The sequence below is a fragment of the Tamandua tetradactyla genome, chromosome 16, assembly GCF_023851605.1.
Source record: "Tamandua tetradactyla isolate mTamTet1 chromosome 16, mTamTet1.pri, whole genome shotgun sequence".
NCBI classification, from domain to species: Eukaryota; Metazoa; Chordata; class Mammalia; order Pilosa; family Myrmecophagidae; genus Tamandua; species Tamandua tetradactyla.
The window spans coordinates 11,107,940-11,122,038 of record NC_135342.1 but is presented as its reverse complement, the minus strand read 5'-3'; the positions used below and the strand labels follow the sequence as shown (position 1 = coordinate 11,122,038).

The window sequence follows — 14,099 nt, the reverse complement described above, 5'->3', positions numbered from 1 at the left end:
AAATTTTTTTAATCATCACAATAGAATATTTTTTCTTTTTTTGTGTGAAAAAGAACCTATATACAAAACAGCAATAAATGTACATACAATTTATATCACTGAATTGTACCCATGAAAGTGGTTTAAAATGGAATAGTTTGTGTTATATGTTACCACAACAATTTTTTCTTTTAAAGGGATCACATTCCTCACTTTTAAACAAGTAAAAACAACAAAAATCCATGTTCTCAGTGGCCCTGGGCACATTTCAAGTGCTCGACAGCCACGCGGGACTGGTGGTGCCCATGTTGGATGGTACAGATCTAGGACATTCCATCACTGCTGAGAGTTCCATAGGACAGTGCTGCTTAAGGGGCTGCATTGAATATGGTGGAAAGAAGAAAGGACAGAGGTGGAGTGGACTCCGGGATCCTAGGTGGATGACTGGGTGCATGGTGGTACTTCTCATGGTTTTGCCTCCCTTGAGCTCATCACATCTACAACCTTTTCCCTCCAACAATGGTTCCAGTTGGTCTTACCTTTAGAATTTCCACTCTGGCCTCTGGGATGGGGTGAGGGCACATTCATCTCCATGGTCCCTGCCCTGGGCTCTTCAGAAGGGCTTTCCTTTGCAGGTGACACTATGGCCTCCATCCTGGTTTTCCAACCTGAAGGAAATGAAAAAGAGAAATGTTACTCATCCTCTTGGTTTAGTATTACAGACGCTTTGAATAAGACTATAGACTTTGACTCCGAAATTCTACATAGGATCAGGCATGGGTTCAAGGTCAGAGATGTGGTTGTAGAGTTGAGGAGAGATGTATGTTGAGCATCTTACTAGGTGTTCTAAGATGCTCAGTGCTTCCATACCAAATTGGCAAAGTTCAGGAAATAAAAAAACCCCGTGCTGGCATGGCTGTTTGGAAACAGGCACTCCTAGTCACTTATGGGGCCACGTGCTAGGCGAACCACAAGAGAGGGTTCCTTGGTAATGCCATCCAAATCCCAAGTGGAAATCCTTGGGTCCACTGGCTTGACTTCCAGAAATGCATCCTCTAAATACACTAGCATAGAGGGTTATTTGCAACATGGCTAGTGACTGCTTCACTGTTTCAAATAGCAAATGGTGAAAACGACCCAGGTATCCACCAAAGGGGCTGGTTAAGTAAAGAAAGGGGCATCCATGCAATGCTCATTATAAAGAGTGAGCTGACATGGAACGACCTCCAAGACATACTGCTGAGTAAAAAGAGCAGGGCGCTGAACAGCTTTGCGTCATTTGGGAAACAAGGTGACAAGCTCTGCCTGGACTGTGAGCAAAACAGAGTACAGCAAAAAGGCTCCAAGCCAGGGCTTTGCAGATGGGCAAGTTCTCCTGAAGACACACAGCTCACTTCAAGGAAGAGGGCACCAGCCCAGGAAATACCTGCCTTAGAATGGAAGCTATAGACACAGCCTTTCCAGATGATCATGCTTAGTCCTCTGAGAGGGAAAAACTATTATATGAGGGTGGCAGGGCAGCTCAGCCTTCATGGGACAATTTCCCCAAGTACAGTCCTTCATAAATGTCAAAAGAGAGGGACTAAAAAAACAGTAAAGAGAGAGAAAGAGAAAAAGAGGGAGAGAGAGCATTGGGCAAGTTACGTCACCTCTTTCTGCCTCAGTTTCCTTGTTTATAAAATGGAGAACCAAAAGAAAGTGACCCAAACATCCATCAACTGACAAATGGCAAAGTAAATGTAGTCTATCCATGCAATGGAATATTATTCGGCCATAAAAAGGAATGAAGTTCTGATATCTGCAACAACATGGACGAATCTTGAAGACATTTTTTCAAGAAGAAAGAAGCTAAAGAAGACAGACACACAAGGACAAATAGTATATGATTCCACTTACATGAAAACCTAGAATAAGTGGATTCACAGATACAGAAAGAAGAATGGAGTTTACCTGGGGCTGAGGGAAGGGAGGAATGGGGAGTATTTTTTCAGTAAAACAACTTTGCATAATATTTATTTTTTTAGATAATATTAAAATAAAATGTTATTAAATGAGAAAAACTCTTTCCGTGCCTAGCGCAGCCATGGCTCGTGGTCCAAAGAAGCATTTGAAGCGTGTAGCAGCTCCAAAGCATTGGATGCTGGACAAACTGACGGGTGTGTTTGCTCCTCGTCCATCCACTGGCCCCCATAAACTGAGAGAGTGTCTCCCTCTCATCATTTTCTTAAGAAACAGACTTAAGTACGCCCTAACAGGAGATGAAGTAAAGAAAATCTGTATGCAGCGGTTCATAAAAATTGATGGCAAGGTCCGAACTGATATAACTTATCCTGCTGGCTTTATGGATGTCATCAGCATTGACAAGACAGGAGAGAATTTCCGTCTGATCTATGATACCAAGGGTCGTTTTGCTGTTCATCGTATTACACCTGAGGAGGCCAAGTACAAGTTGTGCAAAGTGAGGAAGATCTTTGTAGGCACAAAAGGAATCCCACATCTGGTAACCCATGATGCTCGTACCATCCGCTACCCTGATCCCCACATCAAGGTGAATGACACCATTCAAATTGATTTGGAGACAGGCAAGATTACCGATTTCATAAAATTTGATACTGGTAACCTGTGTATGGTTACTGGAGGTGCTAATCTGGGAAGAATTGGTGTGATCACCAACAGAGAGAGACATCCTGGTTCTTTTGATGTGGTTCACGTGAAAGATGCCAACGGCAACAGCTTTGCCACCCGGCTTTCCAACATTTTTGTTATTGGCAAAGGCAACAAGCCGTGGATTTCTCTTCCACGAGGAAAAGGTATCCGCCTCACAATTGCTGAAGAGAGAGACAAGAGGCTGGCAGCAAAACAGAGCAGTGGGTGAAATGATCTTTAGGTGACATGGATGGAGAAAGAACTCTTTATGTGGCTAATTAATAATAAAGTATGATTAATTGCTCCTGGAAAAAAAAAATGTTATTAAATGAGAAACCGTAATTGACTTTTCATCAAGTTTCTGAGAATTTTTTTATTAATTAAAGAAAAAAAGAAATTAACACAACATTTAGAAATCATTCCATTCTACATATGCAGTCAGTAATTCTTAACATCAGAACATAGATGCATGATCATCATTTCTTAGTACATTTGCATCGATTTAGGAAAAGAACTAGCAAAACAACAGAAAAAGATATAGAATGTTAATATAGAGAAAAAATAAAAATAATAATAATAATAAAAAAAGAAAAGGAAAAAGAAAAAAACAAAAGACAAACAAACAAACAAACAAAAAACTATAGCTCAGATGCAGCTTCATTCAGTGTTTTAACATAATTACATTACAATTAGGTATTATTGTGCTGTCCATTTTTAAGTTTTTGTATCTAGTCCTGTTGCACAGTCTGTATCCTTTCAGTTCCAATTACCCATTATCTTACCCTGTTTCTAACTCCTGCTGGACTCTGTTACCAATGACATATTCCAAGCTTATTCTCGAATGTCGGTTCACATCAGTGGGACCATACAGAGCACTGTGGGTACCTCTAGTCGCTGCTTCTCCCCTTTGCGAGATGACCCACCTCCCTCACTCACTGTAGGTGATTAACAGTGATGACATCCGATCCTTTCCCATGTGGGGTCCCATGAGTTGCATCTCCTCTGTTTTCTAAGGGAGATATTAGAAAGTAGCAGGTTCAAAATCCTTCCCTCTGCAAAAAGTAAGATGTCAAGACTGATGCATGCGTCATATTTTGGCATTCATTCCTGTGATCTCTTGGGAATATAAGGCTCAAGTCTGTGCTGCCATGTTCTCCTGGTGAGTTTATCAAGCCCTTTGGTCCCTTGTTGATAGCTAATGTTTGTCAAGCATGGAAGCATTTTGATGCGATGTAGTGTCTGCTTTTATACGGCTGCTGGTAAGGGGAGAAATATAGAGAGCAGTATTGAAGATGAACTGGAGGCAGGGAGGCCAGGGAGGAAGCTGGGGAAGTGGTACAGGTGGGAGAGGGCAAGGCTCTGTCTCTGTGGCAATGGAGAGGAGGGGACATAGAAAGTCATCGTGGCTAGGGCATTGAGCATAGAGGGGGTGGTGCAGGAGCAGTACTGAGAATAGGACAAGATTGGGTTTAGTGGTCTGTGGGATGCAGGCCATGCAGGGCCTCGGACACCAGTTACAAAGGCTGGGGCTCTCTCCAGAGGCTGCTGGGGAGTCCCAGCAGGACTGGGAAGAAAGAGGGTCAATATAAGACCCTTCTAGGGCCACTTGGGAAGAGGACTGGAAGGAAGAGACTGAAGGTGGGAAGGAGGCTGGGGCAAGGGTCCAGGTGGGCAAAGATGAAGCCTGAGCCAGGGCTCTCTATGGAAGCAGGGAGCAGGGACAATGGTGGCTCTTGCCAAAGCAATGGCAGTGGAGGTAGTAAGTGAAGGTCAGAGTCTGGCTGTATTTTGGAGGCAGGGTTGACAAAGTGTCTTGATTGACTGGATATATTGGGGGTTGTTGGAAAGAAAGGATATGAGTTGACCCCCAGGTGCTGGCTGGAGAGTGGTGCTCTTTCCTAAGTGAGGAGCCAAGGGGAGGGAAAGGACTGGAGAGGAAGAGCAGGAGTTTGGTTCTGGGTCCAAGGAGAGTGAGGCCCAGAGACCTCCCACATGGAGATATACGTGGCCCTTATGACCCTGGAGAAAGCTGGGAGTTTCCCATGTGGAGGCAGGGCCGTCCAACCCAGCTCAAAGAATCTGGGTCAATGACTCGGAACACAAGAGCCAGAGGAGCTTTATCTGCCATGCCTTGCCCTTAGCAGGTGGTGGGCCTGAGGATTTATCTCTTTCAAATTAGAGTGTCAGAAGCTGAGCTGCGCTGAGAGGGCTGAGCTGAGCTACCAGGTGTTGAAAATAACCTATTAAGACAACACGCCCAAAGGAAAACAGCAGTCAAGCCTTTCCTCACTGCTATGGTATAAGCAAAAAAAAAAAAAAAGCACCATCTCCCCCTGTTCCACTTTCCCCCATAGAACACCACCACTGAATAAGGACTGGATGGGGGTCCTTACACTGCCGAGGGCAACCCGAGCAAAAGGCTCCCACAGTTTTATGGACCTGGGAACTGCAAGAAGGTGAGAGAGGCTGGAAGTGGGCAAGTCCCGAGTACTGAGTCAGAGCCAAGAAACATATCTTCAAGGGCTCCCCCTCCTCCCCAGGAATAAGCAGGTCTTAGCAGAGGCCGTTTGGGGAAGGGCTGGAGTTGGGAGGGCAGATCTAGGTAAGAACCAGACTGGCCAGGGGGCCTGAGTCTTTGACTGCCCTCCCTTCAGAGACTGCAAAGCACTGTCCCTGGGAGGCCTCCAGGGAAAGCTGTCGTAATGCCCTGTGGTTGGGTCTGAAAAGTCACACTAAAAATTTTGGCCAACAGCCGGACTCCTTGGATAGATGACCCAATCCAAGTTGGCATAAGGGAAAAGAAACTTTCTGGCTTAGGAAACTGAAGAGCCTGAGGGTTAATCAGGCTTCAAGTCTGGCTGGATGCAGGGCTCAGGCTGGGGCATCAGGTTTGGGTTCTCCCATCACTCTGTACTTTCTTCTTTGCATTGTGGCTTTTTCTCTGGCTTCTGGCGGTTGGGAGATTGAAGGCACAACTTCAACACTCACATCCTCCCAGGGCTCAATTCCAGAAGGGAAACCAGATCCTCTTCTCGGAGAGGTTCACAGCCCCTCATTTGAAGCCCTTGGAGCCATAAGTGTTTGGGAATTTAGAATTTTTCCAATTCTAGAAAGGTCATCTGGGGCATTGCCTACATATCTTGTAATCTCCTAGCGCCCTGTACTTAAACACTAATGGTTCAGCAGCCAAACAGTTTGACTTTTCTTACAAGGAAGGATATAAACTGTAAAAAAGCCTCACTTTGAGGAACCCAGAGAACATGTTGAGGTGTCAGTGATATTGGCCCAAGGAAGGCCAAGGAAGATCTCGCCTCCTGTGGAGCCACATGGCACCCCCAGGAAGTCATTTGCAGATTCTTGGGTCCATGAGGTGTCTAGGCCACTGACGTTGCCGCTGAGCGCAACGCCTGGACCCGCGAGCTTGTTGGTCCTTGGCCTACTATTCTCTCAGGGCCGGGTCAGCCCTTGCTAGGCTGTGCGTCAACCACATGAACCCCAGAAGCTGTGGGGGGCAGGAGGGAAGCATGGTTGAACACATGAATCAGCCAACCGTGACAGAAAGAGCAGCATGAATTTGTCTAGCCTCAGAAACTGCGTCTCCATTCTCAGTGGTTCCCTTCAGAACCCACTGGTGCCCAGTTGCCTCCAGGTGTCAGACCCCTACGTGGACGAGAAAAGCATATAGATAAAATGATAATTCTCAGGTTGCTCCCTGGGGTGTCAAGTCCAGTTGCAGCTCATGAAGATCCAGTTCAATTATGAATCTGGAGAATACCGTCTGCCCTCAGATAGTGAGACTAAGGTTCGAGAGTCATCTTCAAATGAGGAACTCATAGCAAAAATTGAACCAATGACTGAAGGGTCTAGCACCTCCAAAGAGGATGTTCTCCAGAGAATTCTGTGGATTGCGGAATAAATTAAATGAAAAGTATCAGAAGCTCTTAAAAGAAGACAGCACAACTGTGATGAATGTGGAGAAACCTTTGCCTGGAGTACAGGCCTTACTAGAACCCATAGGGAGAAACCCTATGTGCTGATTTGAAAGGATGTATGGACCCTAGAAAAGCCATGTTTTAATCGAAATCCCATTTCATAAAGGCAGAATAATCCTTATTCAATATTGTATGTTTGAAACTGTAATCGATCATCTCCCTGGAGATGTGATTTAATCAAGAGTGATTGTTAAGCTGGATTAGGTGATGACATGTCTCCACCCATTTGGGTGGGTCTTGATTAGTTTCTGAAGTCCTATAAAAGAGGAAACATTTTGGAGAATGAGAGAGATTCAAAAAGAGCAGAGCAGAATGACATAGCCACGAGAAGCAGAGTCCACCAGCCAGCGACCTTTGGAGATAAAGAAGGAAAATGCCTCCCAGGGAGCTTCGTGAAACAGGAAGCCAGGAGAATAAGTTAACAGATGACACCGTGTTCGCCATGTGCCTTTCCAGCTGAGAGAGAAACCCTGAACTTCATCAGTCTTCTGGAACCAAGTTATCTTTCCCTGAATGGATGCCTTTGATTGGACAGTTCTATAGACTTGTTTTAATTGGGACATTTTCTCGGCCTTAGAACTGTAAATTAGCAACTTATTTAATTCTCCTTTTCAAAAGCCATTCCGTTTCTGGTATATTGTGTTCTGGCAGCTGGCAAACTAGAGCATCCTGTGAGTGTGATAAGTGTGGAAAGGCCCTTAGCGTGAGCTCAGCCCTGATTCTCCAGCAGCGAAATCATACAGGGAAGAAACCCTATCCTTATAATTAGTGTATTAAAAGTTTCAGTCAAAGCTCAAGCTTTATTAAACATCAGAGAGTCCAGACTGATGAAAAACCTTATAAATGTGATGAATGTGGCAAAGTCTTCCATCAGAACTCAGATCTTGTTATATATCAGAGAATCCATACTGGAGAAGAACCCTACCAGTGTAATCATTGTAGTAAAAGTTTTAGCTGGTGCTCAGAACTGGTTAATCATCAGCGAATTCATACTGGAGAGAAGCCTTATATATGTAGTCAGTGTAACAAACATTTTAGATGTTGTTGTGGTGTTATAAAATATTAAAGAATCTACACTGGTGAAAAACCATATAAATGTGATGTGTGTGGAAAAGCCTTTAGTCAAAGCTCAGATCTTATTCTACATCAGAGAATCCACCCTGGGAAGAAACCATATAATCAGTGTAGCAAAAGTTTTAGTCAGAATTAGTATCTTATTAAACATTGAAGAATTCACACTGGCAAGAAACCCTATAAATGTAATGAATGTGGGAAAGCTTTTAATCAGAGCTCGGTCCTTATTCTGCATCAAAGAATTCATACTGGAGAGAAGCCTCACCCATGTAATTAGTACAATCAAATGTTTGGTCAAAGATCCGATCTTATTAAACATCATTGAATTCATGCAGGTGAAAAACCCTATGAATGTGATGAGAAGGGAAAACCTTCAGACAGAGCTCAAACCTTATGCTACACCAGAGAATCCACAGAGAAGAAAAACTCTACCCGTGTACTGATTGTACAAAAAGTTTTAGTCATTGTTCAGACCTTGTTAAACATCAAAGAACACACACTGGAGAAAAACCTTACACGCGTCATCAGTGCAACAAAAGTTTTAGTCAAAGCTCAGACCTCGCTGAACATCAGAGAGTGCCCTCTGGAGAAAAGCCTTATCATCGTGATAGCTGTGAGAAAGCCTTTAGTCAGAGTTCTGACCTTAATCTTCACAAGCTAATTCACACTGGAAAAAACCCATGCCCACGCACACAATGCAGGAAAAGTTTCAGTCAGAATTCTGACCTTACTGAACACCAGAGAATCCACTCTGGGGAAAAAACATTTAAGTGGAATGAGTGTGGGAAGGCTTTCAGTCAATGCTCGACTCTTATCCTACATCAGAGAATCCACACTGGGAAGAAACCATATCCATGTGACCAATGTGGCAAAAGTTTTAGTCGGCGCTCTGATCTCATTAATCGTCAAAAAATCCACACTGGGGAGAAGCCATATAAATGTGGTCTGTGTGAAAAGCCTTCAGCACAGACTTAGGTCCTATGGAACATCTGAGAATCCACACTGGGGAAAAACACTGCTGGTGTGTTCAGTGCAGCAGAAGTTTTAGTCAAGAAGCTGATCTTATTGATCATGAGAAAGTCCATCCTGGAGAAGACAGTAGTGATGTGATGAATACGGAAAATGTTTAGCGTAGACACCAGCTTTGTTTAGTACCAGAGACACCATGCTGGAAAAAAGTCCTATGGATGTTATTGACGACAATGAAAAAGATTTTAACTAATGTTCAACTTTAGTACTACATTGAAACATACACACACACACATATACACACACACCAGGGAGAAAATATTAATTTTTACAATGAAAGTTTAATTTGAAGCTCAGACATTACTAAACAAGAAAAATTCAAAGGAGGCTCATGAATTGTGGGAAAACCTTCCCAATATGAATACAAATTTTAATTCAATATTGATAAGCAACATTAGAAAGATTATCTTTGCAATAATGTAAGAAATGTTCTAGTCTTTTATTCAAATGAAACCCACAAAAGGAGAATTTATTAGTGTAAGAAATGTATAGCAGTTAATGCAGAAACTTATCAAATATCAGAAATTTCAGCTTTGGGAGGTGTTCAGTGAGGAGTTAGAAGGGAATAATATATTAGTGTTACAATTAAAACCTTTAGTGAGCCCACATTGCATATCACAGAAGTTATTTTAGAGAATGCAAGAAACATGTGAATCCTCGTCCATATTTTTAATTTGGCATTGAAGTCTGATAATCACATTTATCCCCCGACAGTTATAGAACCCTGTCTTAGGCTGATGCTAGTTGTTCTAGTTTGCTAGCTGCCAGAATGCAATATACCAGAAACAGAATGACTTTTAACAAGGGGAATTTAATAAGTTGCTAGTTTACAGTTCTAAGACTGAGAAAATGTCCCAATTGAGTATATACAAATGTCCGATCTAAGACAACCGGGGAAAGATACCTTGGTTCAAGAAGGCCAACAACATTCAACATTTCTCTCTCAGCTGGAAGGGCACATGGCAAGCATGGTGGCGTCTGCTGGCTTTCATGTGGCTTTACCAAAAAGGGACTCTCTCCAAAATGTTTCCTCTTTTAAAGGATTCCAGCAAGCAACTCCACCTTCAGTGGGTGGAAACACACCTCCATGGAAATCATCTAATCAAAAGTTACCACCCACAATTGGGTGGGTCAGATCTTCATAGAAACAATCAAAATGCTCCCACCCAGCAATATTGAATGAGGATCAAAGGTCATGGCTTTTCTGGGGTCCATCACAGATTCAGACCAGCACATTAGTTATCTTTAAATCCCCTGTGTGTGAACATGCTGTGTTATTCTGCTATGGAACTTATTAAATAGATAACTACAGGAGTCTCCTTTTCTTTGAAGTTTGTTTTTAGCTTTGTTTTCACCTAGTTTTGGTTTTTCTGTGAGCATGAGTTTGTGCATGTCCTGTTAATTCTCACAGCAGTAGTGGATTTGTTTCAGTCTCAAAGCAGCCCATGAACTCTAATGGTTTGAAATAACTTCTTCAACACTACCATTTAATGAGTTATTAGCAGCTTCTAAACATGTGAACCTGGATTTTCAAAAGAAAAAGAATTACATAAATCAGTGTGAAGATTTCTCTATTATTATGTTTATCTTGTCACTTATAGATTGAAAAATGGCAGCTGATGTAATACCCTCATGATCAATTTGTAGAGCTTATTTTATCTGAAAATAAAATGAAATAGTGATCTTTTTCAAGTGGGGGAAAAGAAGCTCAAGCCAAAATTTCTACCAGACAATTTCAGGTCAGATCAGATTTTGCTACCAAGTGAGAATTATGAAGACACTTTGATGACAGTTTGAATCTTTTATGGACCCCAGAAAAGCCATGTCCTTTAATCCTCATTCAGTATTCCTGGGTGGGAGCTTTTCAATTATCCACAGAGAAGTGACCCGCCCAATTGTGGGTGGTAACTTTAGATAGGATGGTTTCCGTGGAGACATATTTCCTTCCATTCAAGGTGGGACTGCTTACTGGAGCCCTTTAAGAGAGAACCAATTTGGAAAAAGCCAGGAGAGCCCAGGCAGCCAGAGAACTTTGGAGAAGAAGGAAAACAGCCAGGGAGGGGGGAGGGGAGCTTCATGAAACAAGAAGCCTGGAGAGAAAGCTAGCAGGTGTTGTCATGTTTGCCATGTGCTTTTCCAGTTGAGCGAGAAACCCTGAATGTCATTGGCTGTCTTGAACCAAGGTATCTTTCCCTGATGCCTTAATTGGACATTTTCCTAGCTTTGCTTTAATTTGGACATTTTCACAGTCTTAGAACTGTAAAGTTGCTACTTAATAATTTCCCCTTTTCAAAAACCATTCCATTTCTGGTATATAGCATTCTGGCAGCTTGCAAACTAAAACACCACGTTTTCAGAGCTGTTTGGATTTTAGACTTGAGATAAGGGATTTTTGCAGCTCTAGAGCAGGATGTGCAGGTTATCGCCTAGGCCTGTCTTAGCAAGTAAAGTTTTATCGGCACACACTCATTCACTCGCGTGTTGCCGATGTGTGCCTTCCTGCCACAAGTGGAGAGTTGAGTAGGTGCAAAGAGACGGTTGGGCCTGCAAAGTCTCAAATATTGACCATCAGGCAGAAAGTTTCCTAACCCCTGCCCTAAGTCAAAAATAACATTCCAGTCCCCAAAATGGGTCACCTTGGTTCCCATTGGCCTGACTGTCATGTGCCCATTGCTGAATTAATCAGGGGCCTGGAGGCGGGATGAGCTGATTGGCCAGCCCTGGATGCTAGCCCCACCCCTGGTTGGAGCCAAGGTTCCTGGATCGGAGCCCTGAAGGCCCGGATACAGTTACCTTGAGGACAGTGGGCTGGTGGCCCATGGTCGCAGGTCTGGTGTAGCCTCCTGCAGTCCCCTTAGGCCTGTGGACCAGATTTCTTCTCATCCCTAGCTCACCTGCCTCCACCTAGCCTTCCCTGCAGCATGGAGTCAGTAAGACTAGATGTTTTGCACCCCCTCAGGGCTCTTTAATTCATTGCAGGTGCCTCCTTTCCAACCACGTCTTATCCTGAGGAGGCCACACCTGGGCAAGCACTTCTTGGCCCCAGTGTATAAATATAATCTCACACTTTCTTCTAGTGCTTGTGTTATTGCTGCTCTGTGTGTGTGTGTGTGTTTTAACCTGGGACAAATCGTAAATCATACTTAGATTATTTTCTTCTCTCCACACACCTACTCTCCCATACCTTAGCATGTATTATATACATGTCATAAAATTTGCCATTTTAACTATTTATAAGTGTACAATTCAGTCAAATTTATGACTTCTGCAATGTTGTGCCACCATCACCACCATCCATTACTAAAATTCTTCCATCACCCCAAACAGAAACTCTTTCCCCTTAAGCAATAACTCCTCATTAAAACGTTCATTAACTCTGAAAACAATACAAATGTAAGGTTGCTAAGAGTTCTGAGAGTCTAAAGGAGTCTATATATTATAGCTGGCTCCTTTTTCTTTCACTCTGATGGCTATCTTTATTTTGCGCTTTAAAAATTCTCAGAGACTTCCGGAGAAGATGGCAGCTTAGTAAGACGTGCGGGTCTTAGTTCCTCCTCCAGAACAGCTACTAGGGAAGTAGAAATGGTACAGAACAGCTCCCGGAGTCACGACAGAGACCAAGAAGACAGTGTACCCCTTTCTGGAATGGCTGACTGGCTGGGAGAACCCACTGCGGTGAGATCACCGAGGGGCGCGCGCTTCCCCGGGCCGGGGCGGCTGGCAGCCGGAGTCCCTCCCTCCTTCCCGGGCTGGCTGGGAGAATTGGACAGGCGATTCCCTCAAGCCGTGGCGGCTGGCACCACCCCCCCATGCGCGGCCCCCCAGACCAGCTGGGAGAATTGGATCGGAGATCCCCCAAGCCACGGAGACCGGCGACCAGGGTCCTTTCCAAACACGTGGCCTCCCGGTCCGGCTGGGAACGGTGGATAGGCACTCCCCCAAGCCGCGGCGGCCAGCGCCCCCCCGCCATGCTTGGCGCCCCGGGCTGGCTGGGAAATTTGGACAGGCGCTCCCTCAAGCCGCGGAGGCCAGCGCCCCCCCCACCACGCTTGGCGCCCCAGGCCGGCTGGGAAATTTGGACAGGCGCTCCCCCAAGCCGCGGAGGACGGCGACCCTCCCCACGCGCGGATTCCCGGGCCGGCTGGGAGATTCGGATTGGCACTCCCCCAAGCCGCTTCGGCTGGCGACCCTCCCCTACAGCGAGAGTTTTCCAAAGTTAATGGAGCCACAGCATCTTTTACTGGTGGGACCCGCAGACAGACAAGCGCCACGAGCACCACCTACCGGGCATGATAAGAAAAACAGAGCCCAGAGATTTCAAAGAAAAATCTTTCAACCTGCTGGGTCCCACACCCAGGGATATCTGATTAAATGCCCAGACGCCAGCAGAAGATAACGGATCACACTCGGAAAATTGAAGATATGGCCCAGTCAAAGGAACAAACCAATAGTTCAAATGAGATACAGGAGCTGAGACAACTAATGCTGAATATACGAACAGAAATGGAAAACCTCTTCAAAAACCAAATCAATAAATTGAGGGAGGACATGAAGAAGACATAGGCTGAACAAAAAGAAGAAATAGAAAAACTGAAAAAACAAATCACAGAACTTATGGGAGTGAAGGACAAAGTAGAAAAGATGGAAAAAACAATGGATACCTACAATGGTAGATTTAAAGAGACAGAAGCTAGAATTAGTGAATTGGAGGATGGAACATCTGAATTCCAAAAAGAAACAGAAACTATAGGGAAAAGAATGGAAAATTTTGAACAGGGGATCAGGGAACTGAATGACAATATGAAGCGCACAAATGTACGTGTTGTGGGTGTCCCAGAAGGAGAAGAGAAGGGAAAAGGAGGAGAAAAACTAATGGAAGAAATTATCACTGAAAATTTCCCAACTCTTATGAAAGACCTAAAATTACAGATCCAAGAAGTGCAGCGCACCCCAAAGAGAATAGACCCAAATAGGCGTTCTCCAAGACACTTACTAGTTAGAATGTCAGCGGTCAAAGAGAAAGAGAGGATCTTGAAAGCAGCAAGAGAAAAACAATCTGTCACATACAAGGGAAACCCAATAAGACTATGTGTAGATTTCTCAGCAGAAACCATGGAAGCTAGAAGACAGTGGGATGATATATTTAAATTACTAAGAGAGAAAAACTGCCAACCAAGACTTCTATATCCAGCAAAATTGTCCTTCAAAAATGAGGGAGAAATTAAAACATTCTCAGACAAAAAGTCACTGAGAGAATTTATGACCAAGAGACCAGCTCTGCAAGAAATACTAAAGGGAGCACTTGAGTTAGATATGAAAAGACAGAAGAGAGAGGTATGGAGAAGAGTGTAGAAAGAGGGAAAATCAGATATGATATAT

At 43.9% G+C, this 14,099-nt stretch overlaps 2 protein-coding genes and 1 pseudogene across 2 annotated transcripts in view; 2 read left to right on the top strand and 1 right to left on the bottom strand.

Annotated features, from left to right (window-relative positions):
- The window catches only part of LOC143658730 (uncharacterized), a 67,687-nt gene that overhangs the window by 5,438 nt on the left and 48,150 nt on the right, over positions 1–14,099 (bottom strand). Inside the window, exon 5 of the mRNA XM_077130949.1 lies at positions 519–647. Within this exon, the coding sequence (XP_076987064.1) occupies positions 519–647 (129 nt within the window). The remainder of the gene's footprint in view (positions 1–518; positions 648–14,099) is intronic.
- LOC143658768 (small ribosomal subunit protein eS4, X isoform) lies at positions 2,041–2,928 on the top strand. The gene has a single exon (XM_077131043.1). It carries the CDS (start codon positions 2,063–2,065, stop codon positions 2,852–2,854), a length of 792 nt encoding a protein of 263 aa, XP_076987158.1. The 5' UTR covers positions 2,041–2,062; the 3' UTR covers positions 2,855–2,928.
- On the top strand, positions 6,365–8,913 carry LOC143658733 (uncharacterized; annotated as a pseudogene).